Source organism: Homalodisca vitripennis, chromosome 3, assembly GCF_021130785.1.
Source record: "Homalodisca vitripennis isolate AUS2020 chromosome 3, UT_GWSS_2.1, whole genome shotgun sequence".
In the NCBI taxonomy this organism is placed as follows: Eukaryota; Metazoa; Arthropoda; class Insecta; order Hemiptera; family Cicadellidae; genus Homalodisca; species Homalodisca vitripennis.
Window position 1 is genome coordinate 157390495 of NC_060209.1, and position 18546 is coordinate 157409040.

The following is an 18546-nucleotide window of genomic DNA, read 5'->3' on the forward strand; positions in this document are numbered from 1 at the left end:
GGAATGGGACAATATGAAAATATGAACAGTGCAAGAATGCTGTTGCGTGAAAACCAATTTTTTATTTAGAAACTGTACTACTGAAACACAACCGTAGAATTCACGATATGATTATGCACAAGTCTTTGCTTGTTCGTGGCGACATCCTCGCCATCGGCGACTCTTGTCGGTTTCTGTTTATCAAGTCAGAAGGAAACTTCTACTACATATCAGCTAGTTTGCTTTCAGTTTATGCAGGAATTATGGAAGCCATGCTGCGGATAGTCTCTGCAACGAAGAGTCCAGGTGAGACGTGGTCCGGAGTCGTTTCCGAAAACGTCACTCTAGGGTTCTACTCACTAATTGTTGGGTTTGTAAGTTCCTTCTAAATCATTCGTTGTTGAAGGCAGAATACGTGAGTAGTATTACAGTACAATATATAAATTACACAAAAGCACATTAGATTTCAGCGGTTTCAGATTTCCGAAGCTATTCCAAAATATGTCTTACCTATTGTCAGTCCACGTTTAATATATTGATGTTTTAATTTTCTTTTTAAGGAATACCCACCGTATTATAAGCATTTTGGACAACAGGATTTCAATGTTAAAATACTGTAACATTTATATCATACAACTAAAGTATCAAAAACTTCGCGACCATAAAAAATACTGTATTGTCTCTTCCTTTTTCCAAATTTTCTGTGATCACTATAAAGGGAAGGTGTTAGCAAAATTCATTCAAAACTGTAACTAGACCACCCTCCAGATGACTTGTAATAGAAATATATTGTATCATACTGTGTTCTGTTAAACGAATGGATGAAAAACTATCAGCTAAAAGTTACAAGGGTGTTTACGAACCCTCTGGGTAAATTTTGGATTTTGTTTTCGTGTCAAGACAAACCAAATTATTTATAAACATGGGACAGAAATATTTAGTTAAATTTCATCTGCATATCATCTGTCTGAATGCATGTGTTTTTGGTTTTTCTTTTGCGTAGTTCCATAGGCAATTGCGTGTATTATGACCAATGACACAAGCGACAAGTCTGTGAAACTGTAGAAGAAAAGACATAGCTTTTATGTGTGAGGTTAGTTAACCACATGAGGAAGAGATCAGATTCCAGATCCAAAACATAATGGATCAAATCCAGTCATCTTCACACGCCTTTCATGGTCAAAAACAAATGTAAACAGCTGTAACTAGTTCTTTCTTCATTCATATTCAAGTTGAAATACAATCTTGAGCTAAGTTTCACTTAGAGAAACTGGTTCTAATAATGCCTTTTATGGAATTTTCATAATTATGAGTTTTCCGCCAGTTTCTTCAGCCGCACACGCCAGACCTGTTTCTCCGGAACTGGTTGTAGCGCCTAGCGATTATACCAATTCGGTTTGTGGTATTAACTAAATTTATAACTTCCATTTAAAGGTCGCATTTCTCTTTCAAGGAAGGTGAATGTAAGAGGTTAAAATTGGCTTTATCACATCAACCTCCGTCTTGGCACAGGTAATAATAACAGATCATCAATAACAATAATGGTCTGTTAAAAACAAATGAGTCTAAAGATATTCAATTACAAAATACTATCGTCCTGTATTCATATACACCAAGATACACCGAAAGATTTCTTTTCTCGTGTAACTTCTTTTTATGCGGAAGCTATGGAACGCCTGTACATTTTACAGATCAAGTTTAACAGCACACTAACCAATAATCGCTAGGGCGAAGTCGCTCCAAGTGAAGTCTTTTGTACCCCGCTGTCCAGCCTTTAACGTATAATTAATTAAATTTGTAGTACTAACCGAATACTCTGCGACGTAGAGCATGAAATTTATATACCACTCGAGGCCGAGCTGTGTTCCTAGTACTGATGGTTTATATAGGCTGATTAAATTACATATAACCATCAGAACAAGTTAATTATTCTAATTAATTGATAAGTATACAATATATTGCAAATATTGACACTGTTGTTATCTGTAATATCAGGTTACTCGCACGAGATTTCAAAAGAAGAGATCTGAATTCCCCCCCCCCCAAAATATCGTGTTAGTTTTATGATAGTACAGTATAGTTTTGTTCTGAAGTATCATTTATTTAAAAACAAAGCACCACCAGTCCCTGCAAAACTGAAAACAGTCAATACATTAGGCCAGCCAGCGATCTTTCTTTGGCTCACCGAGAGTAGAAACCCTATCTTGATATCATGCAATTCTTATTTACCTGTAGGTTACTTGCTACTCCAGCTTACAATGTACAAGCTCAAATTCGTTATAAATTAATTGCTTCATGAAAACATTCATTTCTCACCAACACATCCGTTGAATACTTCCAAAGGCAATTTAGAAACCACAGTCCGGACGGCTCCGTGTTAAAAACGGGGTAAGGTATGTGAAGTAAAACCACACATACACTCCCATACATCTAAACTTTTATAGGCTCAAAATAACATGATTTCGTGAAAACATTTCATTATTCTGTTCCCACGTCTTTTGAGGCGATTTCAACTGCGTTGTTGAAATTAGCATATTTGATCACGCATACATGAAGACATTACATAACATTATGAAACTATATTTGTGTTCAAAGTAAAACTTGAACATTACGTAAATTAATGTGTTCAAATCTAAACTGGACACATTTACATGAATTCATACTTTTTGTTTGGCCGTATCTTATAAGTGATCCACTTTCAGAAAATCCCTTTTTGACAGGTGAATATTATTCCTGAATGAGATGGTTTTAAGATGATTAATTAAAACCTGATTGTTATTTTTATCAATATCAGTTTATTGGTGATGTTTCAGAAACTTCGTGTCTAGAGTATTATGAACTATGAGGCGTTGGGAAAGAGGTGGCCTGTGGACAATTGTAGTGTCGCAGCAATCAATAACTAACAATTAGATTGGTCAGCGGCGTAGCGGTGTGGGCGGGAGGGGGAGGGCCGGACACCGGTCAGTCGACGCGCTATTGGTCAGGAGCGACGACGTTGTGAGGACGGTGGCGCCACGCCGGGACGCCGGCCGCCGCGCGAACTACGGGGGGATGCTGCGCGTCGGTCGCGGTCTGCGCGGTAGGGGTGGCGGGCGGGGAGGGGAGGGGACGGTCACCCCACCACCGGCGGACCCAGGCCAGTCGTGGTCGCGGCCGCTCGCCGAACTCAGCCGATAGTAGCCGAGTGGCCCGTAGCTCTCGGAGCGCCAGTGGTGAGTGGATAGTTCCCAGCTTGCAGCCGTACCGTCGCCACGACGTGTCAGTGACGGACAGTGACGTGCCATGTGTACTTCGGACTGGTGTTATCAGTGAAGTGACCACGCTTATCATGGAGACCAGACTCGTGTCCAGGCCTAGGTATAGATAAGCGGGACCATTCAGTCCTTCAACATGCGGATTAAGATGCCAGCGGTCCGTATTGCCCAAGGTAAGATAACAAACATTCAATATTTAAGAGGTATTGGATATAAGGACAATTTTGGAAATATTTTAGGTGTCTATTATAGTTTTATATTTTTATTTTAAGAAACACCCATAATGTAGGTATTCTATTTATTAGTAAAAATATAGATATTTATAAACATTTGTTCGAAATAAAGCGATATTTAGGCAATTTCCTTCTGTACTCATATTCGCGTAACAAAGCGCTAAACAAACGTAAACAACATTTTTAAATAGTATTAACTTTAACTTGAAATATATTTACCGAAATATTCAAAATGTAAATTAAATATAGCTAAACTAATTATAAGATTTTATTGTATTGCGATACTATCTCAAAGTATACAGAAGTTCAATATTATTCATAAAACTGATTTATATCACCATTGGTTAAGTTCTTTACAGTAACTTAAACACTCCACACAGAAACTCATCAGTTTCCCTCCCTGCGACAATGAACGCCTCTAGATGTGCCGTGAAATAAAATGATAAGCGAGTTCTTGTCGTCAGGACGTTCTTTTGTCCACTGCTGCTTCCCTTCTTAAAAATGAATTACGCAAAATTATTAAAAGTGGGGGTGGGGGCAAGGCGCCCGCCGCCCCTAATTAGAGAGGGCTGAGCGAGGAGCGAGCCACCCCCGTCGTAACGGCGGAAGCTTGACAATTTTTGCCGAGACGGCTCGCGGCAGACAGGCAGATGTGACGGGCGGCCAGCTCGGCTCGCCGTGAGACTTGTAGTGCCAACTCATTATGTCTTCTAATTAATAATTACACGCTCCTTGATCTGACATTAATTATTGGCCGCTCGACCGAGCGAAATCGCATACCAGTCGGTCACAAACTCCCACCTCCCCTCGATCGTTTAAAACTATATTTCCACACTAAGGTTTGATTTTAGTAATCACGAAGATATCATAACCGGGTGTTTTAAGTAGTAATATCGATACTTTTAATGCTAAAAAATTCGAGTTTAAACTAGTCTAGTCGATAAAAGTCATATTATGTCGTTTATAATCAACCCAACTTCGTACATGTATACGTCAGCAATGGTGTCAAATAAAAATCCTTATAAGTTCTAGTTTATAATGTAATAACTAGTAAAATACCTTTAGTGTAGACGTTTTTGGTTTAAATGGGTCTAAAAAGAGTAATTTTACTTAGTTCTTTTTAAAATAATGCACCCGTTATAAAAGTTAAACTTGGGATAGTCACCATATTTATAAAGTTTAAATACAATGAATAACTTAGAAACATTATAAATTATAGTCAGATTTAGACTATGGAGCCAAATTAAATTAAAACCCTGTCTGATAAATTATTACAAATATTATTCAAAACAAATTGCCACCATTAAATTGTATGTTCCTAAATATTTAATCAATAGCAATGGAACAGCGGTGTTTGAAAAGCGTGTTAGTTAATAACCTAAGGTGATAGATTAACAATCAATACAATTATATAGGATAAACCAAAGTGATACCGCCCGTGGGAAATTTTCGCTGCTATAAGACGTTACGTTTAATTTTGTGAACAAATAATAATAACGAGAGATATGTAAAAAAAAGTAAATAATTCTGGTAAAAAGGCAGGGTTTATTTTTCACAAACAAAGTAATAAGGGTTAAGTGTACTTAAGTTTATACGTATTCAGGGAATTTTATAAAATATATTTCTGAGAAGGACGTATGTATATCATACATGGTGATTATAACGTTATTTTCTAATGAAAAATTGGTTTACTAAAAAACAACATTTACTACATTTTTACACTAAAGTAAACTCTTACGCATCCTGAACCCTGGTAGAAAATAGGCTTAGTAACTGAAGTAGAAACGTAGCCTTCTTAAAATTTATAAAGTTATGTCGGACATGAATATTTTGTAAGATGTAATATCTACCTGTTAAAATGTGAATTGTATGCAAACATTACAAGTTTTTATTTTAAGTAACGTACCGCCAAAGCTAAGAATAGTTATTACGTACTACGCTAGATCAAGAACAAGTTTCTATTATCACCTGTAGTACGTACTAAAAATTTACCTCTCTAACCAGCTTTGCCAATAAATTAATCTTCTAACAGTAAATAGTATCTGAATTTAAAAATAGTGTCTATGTAATAGTTTATTCCGATTAGCATACCTGGGAATCTAAATAAGACTCTTATAAGATACATTTCACAATGTTTCTTAAGAAAAGACGTTTAATAAAATAGAGAATTTTTGTAGACGTAAAATTGTTGTGAATAATAAACAGAAGTAAATTATAGTTTAATATCACTTACTATTAGGCCTAATGTATATTTTTAGTTAGCGTATGAGTTTTACTAAACAACAGAAAGAATGCATGAGACATGGCTTTTTAAGGTTCTTAATTTAGTCTTGGATAAAACACTAGCTATGTGTAAAATTCAAAGTGAGAGTAAGATGGCAATAAATAATAACTTGCTCTGTTTAAGTTTAAAATATATATTTAAACTTGTGTCTTTATTTGTTTGAGTATAGTAAATATGCTAAAACAAGATTTGGCATTTGAACAAAACTAAAATTATATTAAATGCCTTACCGATATAGGCTTAGAATGAAACCAATTGCTTTATATGTGTAAAACTATGTATCTTGTTTTGCTTTTGTAGGGTAATAGATTAGGTGCACAAAATATAATACTTTATCGAAATAGATTCCTAAGCCGTGTATGATTAGAAAAACCCAGCGTTCGTTACATGAAAACACGTAATGAAATTGCATACTAAATGGCAATACCGTAACATACATGTTACTAAGTAATCTTATAATCCAGGCTGAACAGTGACTAGTTTAAATATAATAAGTTAAGAGCAAATATTTCTAGTATTAAAAGTGTATTGAACCTAAGTATCAATTAAACAATTTGTCCATGATTGACAGATTGTCCGTAATATATGATTGTCGGATTGAATATATGTAACTATATTCTATTTACTTATATATATATATATATATATATATAGATTATATTAAAATTTTCGTATTTTGACAGATTACTTTGGGTCTGTTTATCAGTAGTTAGTGTAATTATCAATAGAACACATAATTTTGAAGAATGGTTCTGAAAATAGAAGACTAATTGTGTTTAGTATATTAATCTTTTAAATTAAGTAACTAAATTTAGAATAAAGTACGGTTATATTTTAATATGTTGCGTGTGGTTCTGTAAATTTGATGATATACACTAAGAAGTTTCTTTCTTATCAGTACAATTCTAATAATACTAATAATAGATGTATGTGAGTATCTTCTATATATTTGTAATCTTTATCTAATACTTTCTCGATAAGTGTTTTACTTAAAGTAAATGAAGTGATGTAGAAGTCCATCTCCATGTAGTATAGATAGATTTAATATAACCTAAGCGAGCAGTATGGGTGTTCTCTCAATTTACCAAAACTTTTAGAGACATGTCCATCTATAATTAATTATACATTTCAAGGGTTTTTAAATGACAATTATATAACAATACACTAAAAGCCTCCACAGAGCACAGGTGTTCAAGTTATAATGTGAAAATATAGAGCAATATAAACATGTTTCATGGAAACAGTATATTATTGAAGGTTGGCGTAAAAAAACTAAAATGTTTGAGTAAAAATTCTACCACGGAACATTTCAGGTAAAACAAAGCGTTGTGTTTGTTTCCTCCCTCTCTTAATTTATGTGCCAAAATACGTTATCCTATAAGGTAAGAATTTTATGTATAGCTTCACGTAGCGTAAAATTCGTCGGTTTGCAGTTTTTGGAATAGATTTAAGTCTAAAATATAAATCTTTAAATACGCGTACTTTACCTACGTAATTATGGAATTAAAGAACTGGTTAGTGATTAAAAGTGTTTTTTAGTTATTTGATAACTTAACTTAAGGTTATAACAAAAATTATACGTCAAATTACTTTTAGATTTACTATCTCAATAGTGGTTTTATTTTCTTAATTCGTAACGTATTTTAGTATTCCAGAATTTGTCTTTATATCATAGATTAAAGTAAATTGTAGTTACAACTTGGAAACAGAATAGCGCAGCGAGCAAAGGGCTTATCTCTAGTTGTGATTTTGTTATTTCAACAACAACAGAAAATAATAATATTTGTAAAAATTGATCATAACGAATGTGAATGTTTGTTAATACCTTAACAGTCTACAAACATGCAACCGTCAGTCGCACCGCACTTTCTTAAGGTTAGGCGCGTGCCATCCCTCGGCCTGGAAGTGAGTCCCACAAAAGGGTTGAAGGCGAGAGAAGGGTGAAGGGTGGACGGACGCGTGGCTGACCACTTGACCACTGTGTAAACAGCCCTTTCACTGAAACTGACCCTCCGATTAGCGCCGTAAAGGAAGGGTCATTTCTTGACGTGTAGTGACAAAGGGTTTAAGGGTGTGTTTCCTTCGTCTCTAGTATGCAACATTGTGAAGTGCCATTCATTTTCTTTATAACGACAAACATGTTAAAAGTGACAAACACATGTTAAAGTTTCACTTTTTGTTTTAAACTTTACAAGGAATATAATGGATTTCAGGGAAACTATATAATCGTAAATCGTTCAATGTAAACTGTTTGCTTTACAAATACTACAGAACGTCCTATCCGAAGATTTTATACATAAACAAATTACTTGGAATATCCTTTTAGAGATTCAAGTAAAAATATTTTACATAAATCGGTAATTAAACCACACCCAGCTCACTTTTTTACTATCTTTTTTCTTTAAATTCAGTTACAACAACGAATTTTTAGTCATGAAATTGATTTTATATACATTTACGTTTGAATTACTACGTGTAAAATACTGATATTCAAATCTCACCATAATTTGAAGACATTTCACAACGAATAAGGCATATTCTTTGAAAGAATTCATTTTATATTCTTGTTAAATTAGCATCTCGCTTTTATTTTGCTTCATAAAAATACAGTTTGTTTTGAACAACCCTAATAATTGTAATTCTTAAAACCATGAACATTTCAATTGAAAGCTAATTTCGCTTCCATTTTGTTTAATAGTTTTAAAAGAAACATTTGATTTGTGATAAGAAAGGGTTGAGTTTATTTATTTCTAATAATTTTGTTACATTTCAGATTTGTAAAAACCCAGCATCATTAATTATCCTATGTTGATCTAAAAACAGAACCGCATATCTAGACTAAAATTCCCCTTTGACTGCAAAATCAATAGTCTGATAACGATATTTTCTAATCTGGAAGTGATGAAACCTTTTTCTTATCGACTCTTAGGTATTGATTGACTAATCCCAGTCGTGGTAAGGTGGCAGTGCTATTGCGATCGCGCCATTAACCGCCGGCTATTGTGTATGGACATGCTCACCTTTCTCATTAACAATTCCATTTACCGGTATAGACTCCTTATCGCTCCCCGCTTTGTTGTTAGTTAACGACCGATATCGGACCAGATTTACGGCCTGATATGTCGTCCACCGCGATCGGCTCACGGCGCCCACGCTCGCAGAACATGGCGTCAATTATTCAGCAAAAACTACTTCATCTCTCCATCGATTATCTTGAGCTAATCACATTACAATCGTAATTTGGACATAGCACCTTTATCAGCTCGTATTTTTAGTCGTATCTTTTTGGAAGACTATTGGATATATTTATCATAAAATGTCAATCTCAACCTGCCGAAGATAGCATGTATTTTATTGTCTGAATATTGATTAGTCTACGTAACTTTGGCATTTTACAACGGTTACCTATTTAAAGCGTCTTTATCATCATAGTATAAGTTAAAATAAATATAGCAGCTTATGTTGTGAAAAGTTGAACTAATTATAAATAAATTGTTAAATAACACTCGTACAGAAATATTATGTATAAAAACGTTACACACGACGTATTTTTGCATTTTTTTCATAATGAGACTTATCCTCTTATCTTATCAAATGTAATGGGGTAGTCAGTATAGGTAGGAAACTACGCGAACTTAACGCGTATTTTCAAAGTTTGCTTGTAATTATCTTTTTGCTACTACGCGATGAGGTTTTAGCGTATTACGCTTGAATATTACTATTGCCGAAGTGAAGAGATACCGGCGTAGGTACTCCCAAGAAGGAGTTAATACCCGGAGTTTATTGTGACAGGTAGCCGGTGAGTTATGTGGGGCCTTGTGCCCAGTAGCAGGGTACTTGGCCCGCCGACAATTTAATTGAAGAATCGGACTCGCCAGAGATTTATTTGCTGGAGGTGTCCCCGCTTGAATATATTACTGCACGCCGATTTATTTCCACTTTTTATTCAGCGGCCGGGATTTCTTAGTTATTTCACCGGGCTCTTTTGTGTTTATAGTTCCAAAAGCCGACTGTTTCACTTCATTTTTTGTAAATCAAAATCAATTTTTGCTAGTTTTTTTTTTATTTAAAAGAGCCAAACTCCTTTTCTTTGAAATGATATGTGAAATTCCAATATTATTTATATATTTTCCTACAAAAACGAACTTTATTTATTTTGTAAAGGTAAAATTATTTTAGTTTTGTAGGAAAATGATATATGAGTCCACCTAAAAGTGCATATGTTTGATAAGCCATGAAATATTAAACAAATGTATATACTGAATCTATTAACAGTGAGTTTATAGCTGTTTACATCAACGTGCGTGCGCGTGTGCGTGTCGGATGGAACAAACCAGTTAACCCCTCGATTCTTGCACGCGACTGCTCTAGTTCACTTCGACTCTTTAATTGCCGTCTGTGAGATCAGCGGGTTGACTAGCTGTCTCATTATTCTCACTCAAATGTTAAACTATTTAAGAATTTGGCTGTTTTGCCTAAAATATACCGGAAATGTTAGGGCCGTTCTTCTATCAATGCTGCTTTATTCCCGGTTTACAAGAACGTCGGTCAAATGAGGTTTTATCAAATCTATCCTTCACGATAGTGATTCTGTTGTTGATTTGCAATGCACTATCTTGGAGTTGTAGAATATGTTTTTGGTTAGTTCTCACGTGGCTCAACACATTTTTCTGAACAATGTGTTAATGATTGTTAATTAGAAATTAAAAATGACAAACAAAATTTATTTTGCCCGTCACACACGTAAGACTTTTCATATTTATTCTTTGTGACGACGATGCATAACATTGAGAAAGTACTTTTTCCGTGACAAAATCATCATCGTCATCACGGGTTTCAAATCCTTCAACATTCTTTTACTCGAGATGACTCTCCGTAAAAAGACGAGGTACGAGAAGATTTTAAACGTGTTAAAAAAAACACTTTGAAGCCGTTTGTACATGAAACACTGATGATAGCTTGGTACCGGCTGCATAGGTCTAACAATTAATATAACATGAGGAATATATTAAACTGTATGATTAAAAAGTAGTGAACCGTATTTTGCATTACTATTAAAATACATTTAAATTAGTTTTAAGACCCTAGGATAGTTTTATCTGTTATAATATATAGGTTATTACAATACAATAATAATAGATGTTTGAATTATTACTGTACACCATTGTATTAATTTATAAGACCATCGACGACCAAGAATTAGATAGAATATTATAATGGCCAGCCAGGGTGACGCTCGCCGACGAGCGAACTCCTCTCGCCCTCCCCGACTCGACTGTGGGAACTCGGGCCGTGTCACCAGGGTCAACTCTCGCACTCCCCATCTGTGCAAACTCGCCCAGAAATACCAGTTGGGCCGCGGGGATCACACTTTGTTGGATTATTGCCCACAGAAACGGAAACCACGGTCCGCGCTCATTGACGCCCGGCACTCAAGTGATGAATGGGACTTGCCGACCGCATTGCTGCCTCTAATTCGCACTAATTAAATCCGTTTTGTGGAGAGTATTTCTTTGTAAGGGAATTGAGAGATTTACTGAACCCAATGTAGAGATTGAACCAACAAACTAGTAATTTTTAAACATGCATACGAACCTGACAATAGTGAAGGAAATATGATTTTTCCGGACATTTGCCATCGTTCAGTGAAACAAAAAATCAGTAACAATAGGTTTCGAGATCTGCGATCTGATCTCTTCTTCAGCTAAATTTTCCTGACAATAGGCTAAACATTTCATTACTAAAATATGATCTTATGCACGTTTAATCCAACGCCTACATTAAGGAAAAACGGAATTTTATCAGTCAATGGTATAATAGACGCCAACGTTGAATATATAGTTATATTTAATGATATTAACTATTATTATATATATTTTAAATTAAACTATTATTTTATAGTCTTTTTCTATAATAATTATTTTAATGGAAAACAAGTGTAAATTAAAACTGTATTACTAACCAAACTTGACCCTTGCATGTGGTTATAATATCATGTTTTCCTTCTTCCTTCAAGTAATATTTGCCATTTAACATATGCCTATTATTACTGTTTAAGATATTAAATTTTAATTGATTGATTTAGGAAAAAAGTACAATAACGTATCTAACTTGATAGGTCAACTGCGTCTTGTGGTTTAATTAACTGAAAGTCATCAATTTTTTCAAAACCCAAAGTAGGATGTTTTTCATAAATAATCCAATAAGTTGTTTGTATTAAGTTGTGCGTTGTGTTTTTAGCAAACCTATAAATAACTGTTATATTTAAGTACGTTTTGAAGTGTTTTTCTTAATAAATTAAAGTATGAGTTTTGTTATTTTGGAACTTAAAAAACGTGACAATGTTTTTAGGAATACTCTAAATTCATGAAACCTACAAAAACTCCAACTTTGTGTTCTAAACAAATAGTACGTTCAAGAGGGATGCGCATCTGTTCTATGCTGTAGTTTCGCTAGCAACCGTCTAGACGGCAGCACCTGTTTGCTGTTCTCCCTCTTTTTCTCTCTCTGTCGCTCATCTTGAACCCCTATGTATGTCTCTCGCTTGCAGTGCACCCACTCCGTAATTCATTATTTAACTAATCACTTGAGTTTTACCTGATGAAAATGTCCCACTTGCAGTGCTGTTTTAACGTTAACTTTTTACAAAACCGATTTTTGAATACTTATCGTTAAACCATGATACGATATGATCTGTGTTAAAAATTCAATCGTTTAAAATTATTAGTTCATTAGAACCCTGTACGTTTTCCAAATTTACGTGTTTGCTCAAAATCAAGTCTAAACAAATTAAGCACAAAGGAAATGTTTTGCAGTTTTTGTTAGTTATGAACAAAATAGTTTTTCTTCCGTTTAATTAACCCCCATCAAAGTCCTGCCATTATAAAATTCCGAGCCTATAAAGTTGCTACGCCAGTTCCAAGAATGCAGCGGCTAGTTCGCAAAGGTCAACTAGTGCAAGAATCGGGCAACTGGCAGCATCTTCAAACTACCATTGTGTGCTAGGTCCGCGGATTCATTAGAACCAGAACTATCGGTGTTCATTTACAACCTGTTTGTAATAATTACCAGCGGGAATTAAGAATACCCTAATTAAAACGTTTTTTTGTGCTAAACAAATTTATTATAGACCTTAAGGTTTACTCGAAACATTCTACATTGCAAGTATTGTTTTTCGTACAGATAGCAAATACTATCTCCCAAAAAATCAAACCATTTAACCTTATTTGGAATCGAGAAAACTCTCTTCGTTGATATCGGATCTTCTCTTGGTAGCCAATAAATCCGGAGCGGCTGCTGGAGGAACCCCACGCGGAACACAGACGGTCACGGTGGTTACTAAACACGACTTCCAGCCTCTCCGAGGTGACCGGGTCCAACATGTGGTTGTGGTCTGCCCTGTCACAACATTCCACCCCCGTCTGTCCGTCTTCCGGCCGGTCTAGACCCCGGCGCCGACAAAGTCCCCGCTGGACCTCGGACCCCAATTACACCCCAATTATAAAAGGTACACGGTCCGCCCTACGGTGGATCAAGTGTTTTTATAAACGGTCAATCAGCAGCCCTAATGATAACTGAGGTCTTCGTAATTCATCGGCCACGGCTGGGCGAGGGGAGAGAAATTCCTCGCAAAATGTCCAACCAGAAACATAGCATTACTCTTTGTTAGAAAGGTTAAGTTAGATACAATTGTATCTATTTGCTAGTTTAGTTCTCCTTATTTGAATATTCTGCGGATGCTACTGAATTCTTCAATAGATCCGAAGATCCTGAGGGAAACTGTCGGTTGGCTTGATTTCCACAGCGTCTTGCAGGAAGTTTATAAAATGCTGCTCATTGAACGAGTACTGTGCCGCTGTCACCTGGTAGTATACGTGCAGCTCGTGTAAGCAGCTGATACCTGACCGTGTACGTGCAGCTCGTGGCAGCCGCTGCCACCTGATCGTGTACGTGAAGTTATGATCGATTGTCAGTATCCGGTGCGGTACCGAGCGTGTGCGGTGTGACTCGGTGTACGGGGCGTGCCTCTCGACCACTCCACTCTGATAACCTTATCACTGATGTCACCTCATGGGAGCGGTCACTCTCGTGGACAAATTGCTCTCTTATCACCTTATCACTCTGTCATAAAGTTTACATAATGGATTTCCACACTGCACTCGAGGCTCGACGCCGCGCACCTCGATAACGCCACTGTAAAACAGGTCGTTTCCCGTGAAAACTGCTCGAAATAGCTCAGTCAAGGTCGACTATCTGCGCTGCGTACGAGGACTCTCTGTCCACTTGTTGGTTCGGAGGACGGAATGTACAAGGTACTGCCGACACAGCATATGGAAATGGTATCCTCTTTATTGAGATGGAATTTACAAAGCTCAAGATTAAAGTACTTCGTTCTATGGTATCTTTGAGTAGATAGGCTTGGAAATATAATAAATAGCTTACCAATTTTTACTAGCGACAAAGGAAACATCGAGTTTCCCTCGGACAGCTGACCTTTCCAGGCATGATCTTTATTTATCATTAAACACGAAAATAGTATGCCTGGTGCTGGGGAATAGTGTGATTCGATTTCACATCTAAAAGAAGGTTTCATCACAAATATACACCTAAATGATACGTGACACTTCAATTCATCTTGAAGATAGAACTTTGTGACATTCACGCATAGCCTAATCATGGCGGATAAGGAGTTGTACTGTATTTCATCTATCGTTTGAAATATTGACCACATTGCAATACAATTTGTCAAGCTGTGTATACGCGAGTTTGACGTACATCTGAATTAATTGCCCTCGCAGCACAGACATGTTGAAAGGTAGACCTGAACGGTGTCGAGGACCGCGCAGTCGCTGTACCCCGGCAGCTGAGTGTAGCTACCTACAGTAAATCACGATGATAGGCGGAGACCTTGTGACAAGTTACTGGTCTTGAAGTGACCAATGACCAATATCCCGGTTTCATTGCATGTTAATGGCGATCTTTTATTTATGAACAGGATTGGTAAGGACGGCGGAAATATTACTTCAAATAGAGCGTATTTCTGATGAGAACCGCCAAGAGATACTAGTTCTAATCAGTTCGTAGATTTATTTAACAGCTTACAATATTCCCAGGAACTATTAAATACCTATTGTGTAAATATGAAGAATTTGTCAAAATTATTCAAAGTAGATCTCTTATTTTAGAATGGTTCGAATACTAAATAAGTGCTACAATAGTGTTTTCAGTTATTGTATTGGCAAAATGTTATGTTATTTTACCTATAATAAAGCAGAAGCTTACGTAAAGCAACAAAGAGAGCTTTTAAGTTCTAATTTCACCTCTATAAAGATATTTCTCATTTTAATTTCAATTCGTACATTATTATTTGCTCGCATTAGAATGATAAAAGGTCTTATAAGTGTTGGAATACGTGTAAAGGACCACTTTATAGTTTTTTTTGCCAGAATTTTAAGTTTTTAAAGATGGCTTATAGATAAAGATTTGCAGTATTTTGGAATCTTTAAAGTAGGAAATTTGTTTTACGAATGTTACTTCTTAAGGTACTAAGATAACTGTGCTTCTATCGTGGTCCGTTCCAAATACCACAGGCATGTACAGCAAGAACTGTAATACAGATGTTCCTTTCTTCGCAGAGGCAATGGTGTACCTCGGCTCGGAGAACAGCCGTATACTGCATACGTACTCGTATTACATGTAACTGCCTCACGTAGCGAATCATGTTATCTGGAACAAATTACAAGCCTGTAATAGCTATTTATGCACCAAGTAATTAAAACTAATTTACTCTGCCTCGAGGTACAATACAGGGTTGACAACTTACATGGGTCTGCAGTTACTGACAATGGGTACAAGTACATACAGTTCATTAGTGTATGGTACAAAAATCCTCATTTAATACAACGTTCTGTATGATATTTGCGATTTGATAGACAACTTTTTTCATTTTTGGTTTGGAGTTTTTTTTAATTTTAAACACAGATGTTCTGTAAAGATTCAAAATCGTTATTCCAACCATATATTGAGGCCATCTTTATTATCTATAATTTTAGCTATTTCCATTCTTGAATCTCCGTGTTTTAGCACAGATGTACCGCGAGTTACATTTCCTTTGTATAAACGTTATCATTTTTCTCCCATTTTAATCTTCCTCACTGAAGACGTGCTAAAGATGATGTCTTATTATAAATGACAAAAAGTCATTCTTCCTTGTTGTAAGGCTATAAGAGCTGTTTATACTCGTACACCGCTTCACGTTCGTATTGCAGAGCCGACCGGCGTACAACCTATCACAATAATTACGACAGTATAATGTGTTTGGGCCTGAGGTGACCTTGTGATAAGAACCTCCTCTACTGATAAAGGTCGGACAGTCAATAACTGGCAATGGATGTCGCACCTAATGATGCCACAAGAACTTCACACCAGTCGCTTGATACGCTGTTTCTTTTTATTTTGAAGAAACCGTTACATTCTTTGTAAACGTCTCCATTTATAGGCTACATGAGTCAATTTTAAAGGTCATAGTGGAACTGTTTTTCATTCATAACAGTTGGGTCGAGGGAAACGTTCAACATCCCAGGGAAGGAAGCAGGTATAAGGGACAGTCATTCCGTGATTTTGGTGGGCAAGAAACAGGTCCGGGGGTGTTTTTGGACAGGACAGACGCCGCAATAAACGGCGGCGCCTTTGACGGAGTGCGGCGTGTAAGGGAGTGTTGACCATTTACAACGTACTCTCCTCTGATGCGTCATCCTCGACCCGGGTGGTCCGGTCCGTCACCAGAGAGAGTGTGGGACAGCGAGTTTCCGGACGGGTGCTAAAATTCGAGTTGTGAAAAGTCAATGGGGGAGAAACTACACCGTGGAGGTTACAAAATATAAGTGGTCATTTAGATCGATGAGATCCGCTGCACGTAAGTCTACCCGGAGTCCGTCCGACGAATAAATCCCGGGTCCGACCAATCCGGAATCGAGTTCCGCCGAACAAGAGGGTCTGACCCCTGAAGAATCCGTAGAACAGTGTCACATAACGCATTCTGCGAGCCATAAAACAACGGAGCGGCCGGCGCGTCGGACCGAGAGTGGTCGAGGGTCGAGAGGTGTTAAAACTCCAGCGATCAGCCGATATTTAGATATGCTAATGTAATGCAGCAGCCGCGGCCACGTAGTGTGGAGAATGTATCAGCGCGCGTTACTGTTAGTCATCGAACAGCTGTGACAACAGATACAGTTTACAGGTTGGCCAACCTCGGAACAGTTAATTACTCACCCGATGTCGTCTTGTAGATAAATTTCTCTTTAGCATTACAATACTTTAATTAGAGCAAATTTAAATTAAGAAATTGAATTTTAAAATATCCGACGCATCAATTTGTATTTCCTTTACTTTGGATAAACATTCTAATACCACGCTACTGTGAAAATACTAAAATGCTCTTAAAATCCTGAAATTGTAGCATTACCTCCTCCCATCCGTGTGTGGGACGATGTGGAGGATGCACGGTAATGAAGGAACGACCGAGAAGGAAGATAGTAAAACGGATTCCGAGAAATCACCTCTGACCTAGGTTAATGTCTGGAGCTAATCATGGAGAAATCTTGATTGTGGAAATCGTGACCAGTGACCAATCGCTGGAGAAACGCGAACAGGCTCCAGCACCTGGACTTGACCGCGGGATCTGCATGTTTCTCAATTAATTTCCGCGCCAACTTTTGAGGATTACGTTGAAATTAATTTTGATCAAAACCTCTTATTCAGTGCTAACTAAATTTACTGTATGTCTGAGCTTGATCATGTTGGCAGTCTTTACTTTAAATCAAATACTACTTGTTTTTTTATGTACTTCATTTACAAAATGGGGTTTTCCATGTACTTAGCAGCCTGTACCGCATGAGAAAACAATCTAGATCGTAGCTGACTGTTTGAGTACCTTATTTGCCACAAAATACTTATTTACTGCATACTAATAAGAAATGTAAGATTGTAATATTTCGTTTTAAGTATATTAAATATAATTTTATCGTTTACATTGTACTTTTAAGAATGTAAATACCTATGCAAACCTATATACATATTTTAGTAGTAGTTATTTTAATAATTACCTTAAAGAAAATATTCATTTTCAATCCTCACTTAGTTTCAATATATTTGTTAATGTTTCCAGTACAACCATCAAACTACTCGCATTGAATTGTTAATTATACATAACTAATTAATATTGTATCGTATGACAATGAGTGTTTCAGTAATATTAAACACAATTAAATAATGATCGCAGCAACGGATTTTCGAACCAGTGTTTAGGTTATGCCTGTATAATTGCTGTGAAATGTAGAAGCGGATATTCTGCACGTAGTAAAGAACGAGGTAGTTGGCGATAAAACACTAGCAGCACTTATATGACGTGAATGCACAAGTAAGTAGAATAATTGTACCGCGAACGAATGCAGATGTTGAAACAGCGGTTCGTCCCGCCACAAGCCTCAGATCGTATCGGCCGGCGAGTGTTAATAAACAAGTTGTACGGACAGACGGTATCTCGCGATCGACGGCTAATTGCGGAATTAAATATCTAATTAATTACGTCTGGTTGGGGTGTACCCGGGCGGTATTATTAGCTTTGTTAACGAGTTTATTCGCAATCCCGCGATCTCTTCTACTTTTATCTGTCAACTTTCTGGTTTTCATTTACAGTGAGCTATTAGGTTCAGTCGCTTTGTGCTTGAACTGGATTAAGTAAATTCTAGTTATAAATTAAAATAATATTGTAGCATTCTAAACTTTGAATTAGTAG

At 36.6% G+C, this 18546-nt stretch overlaps 1 protein-coding gene across 1 annotated transcript in view; it reads left to right on the top strand.

Moving 5' to 3' along the window:
* Positions 1 to 3173: 3173 nt before the first annotated feature.
* The window catches only part of LOC124357700 (B-cell lymphoma/leukemia 11A), an 80022-nt gene continuing 64649 nt past the window's right edge, over positions 3174 to 18546 (top strand). Inside the window, exon 1 of the mRNA XM_046809704.1 lies at positions 3174 to 3406. Coding sequence (XP_046665660.1) covers positions 3370 to 3406 — 37 coding nt within the window. The 5' untranslated portion in view covers positions 3174 to 3369. The remainder of the gene's footprint in view (positions 3407 to 18546) is intronic.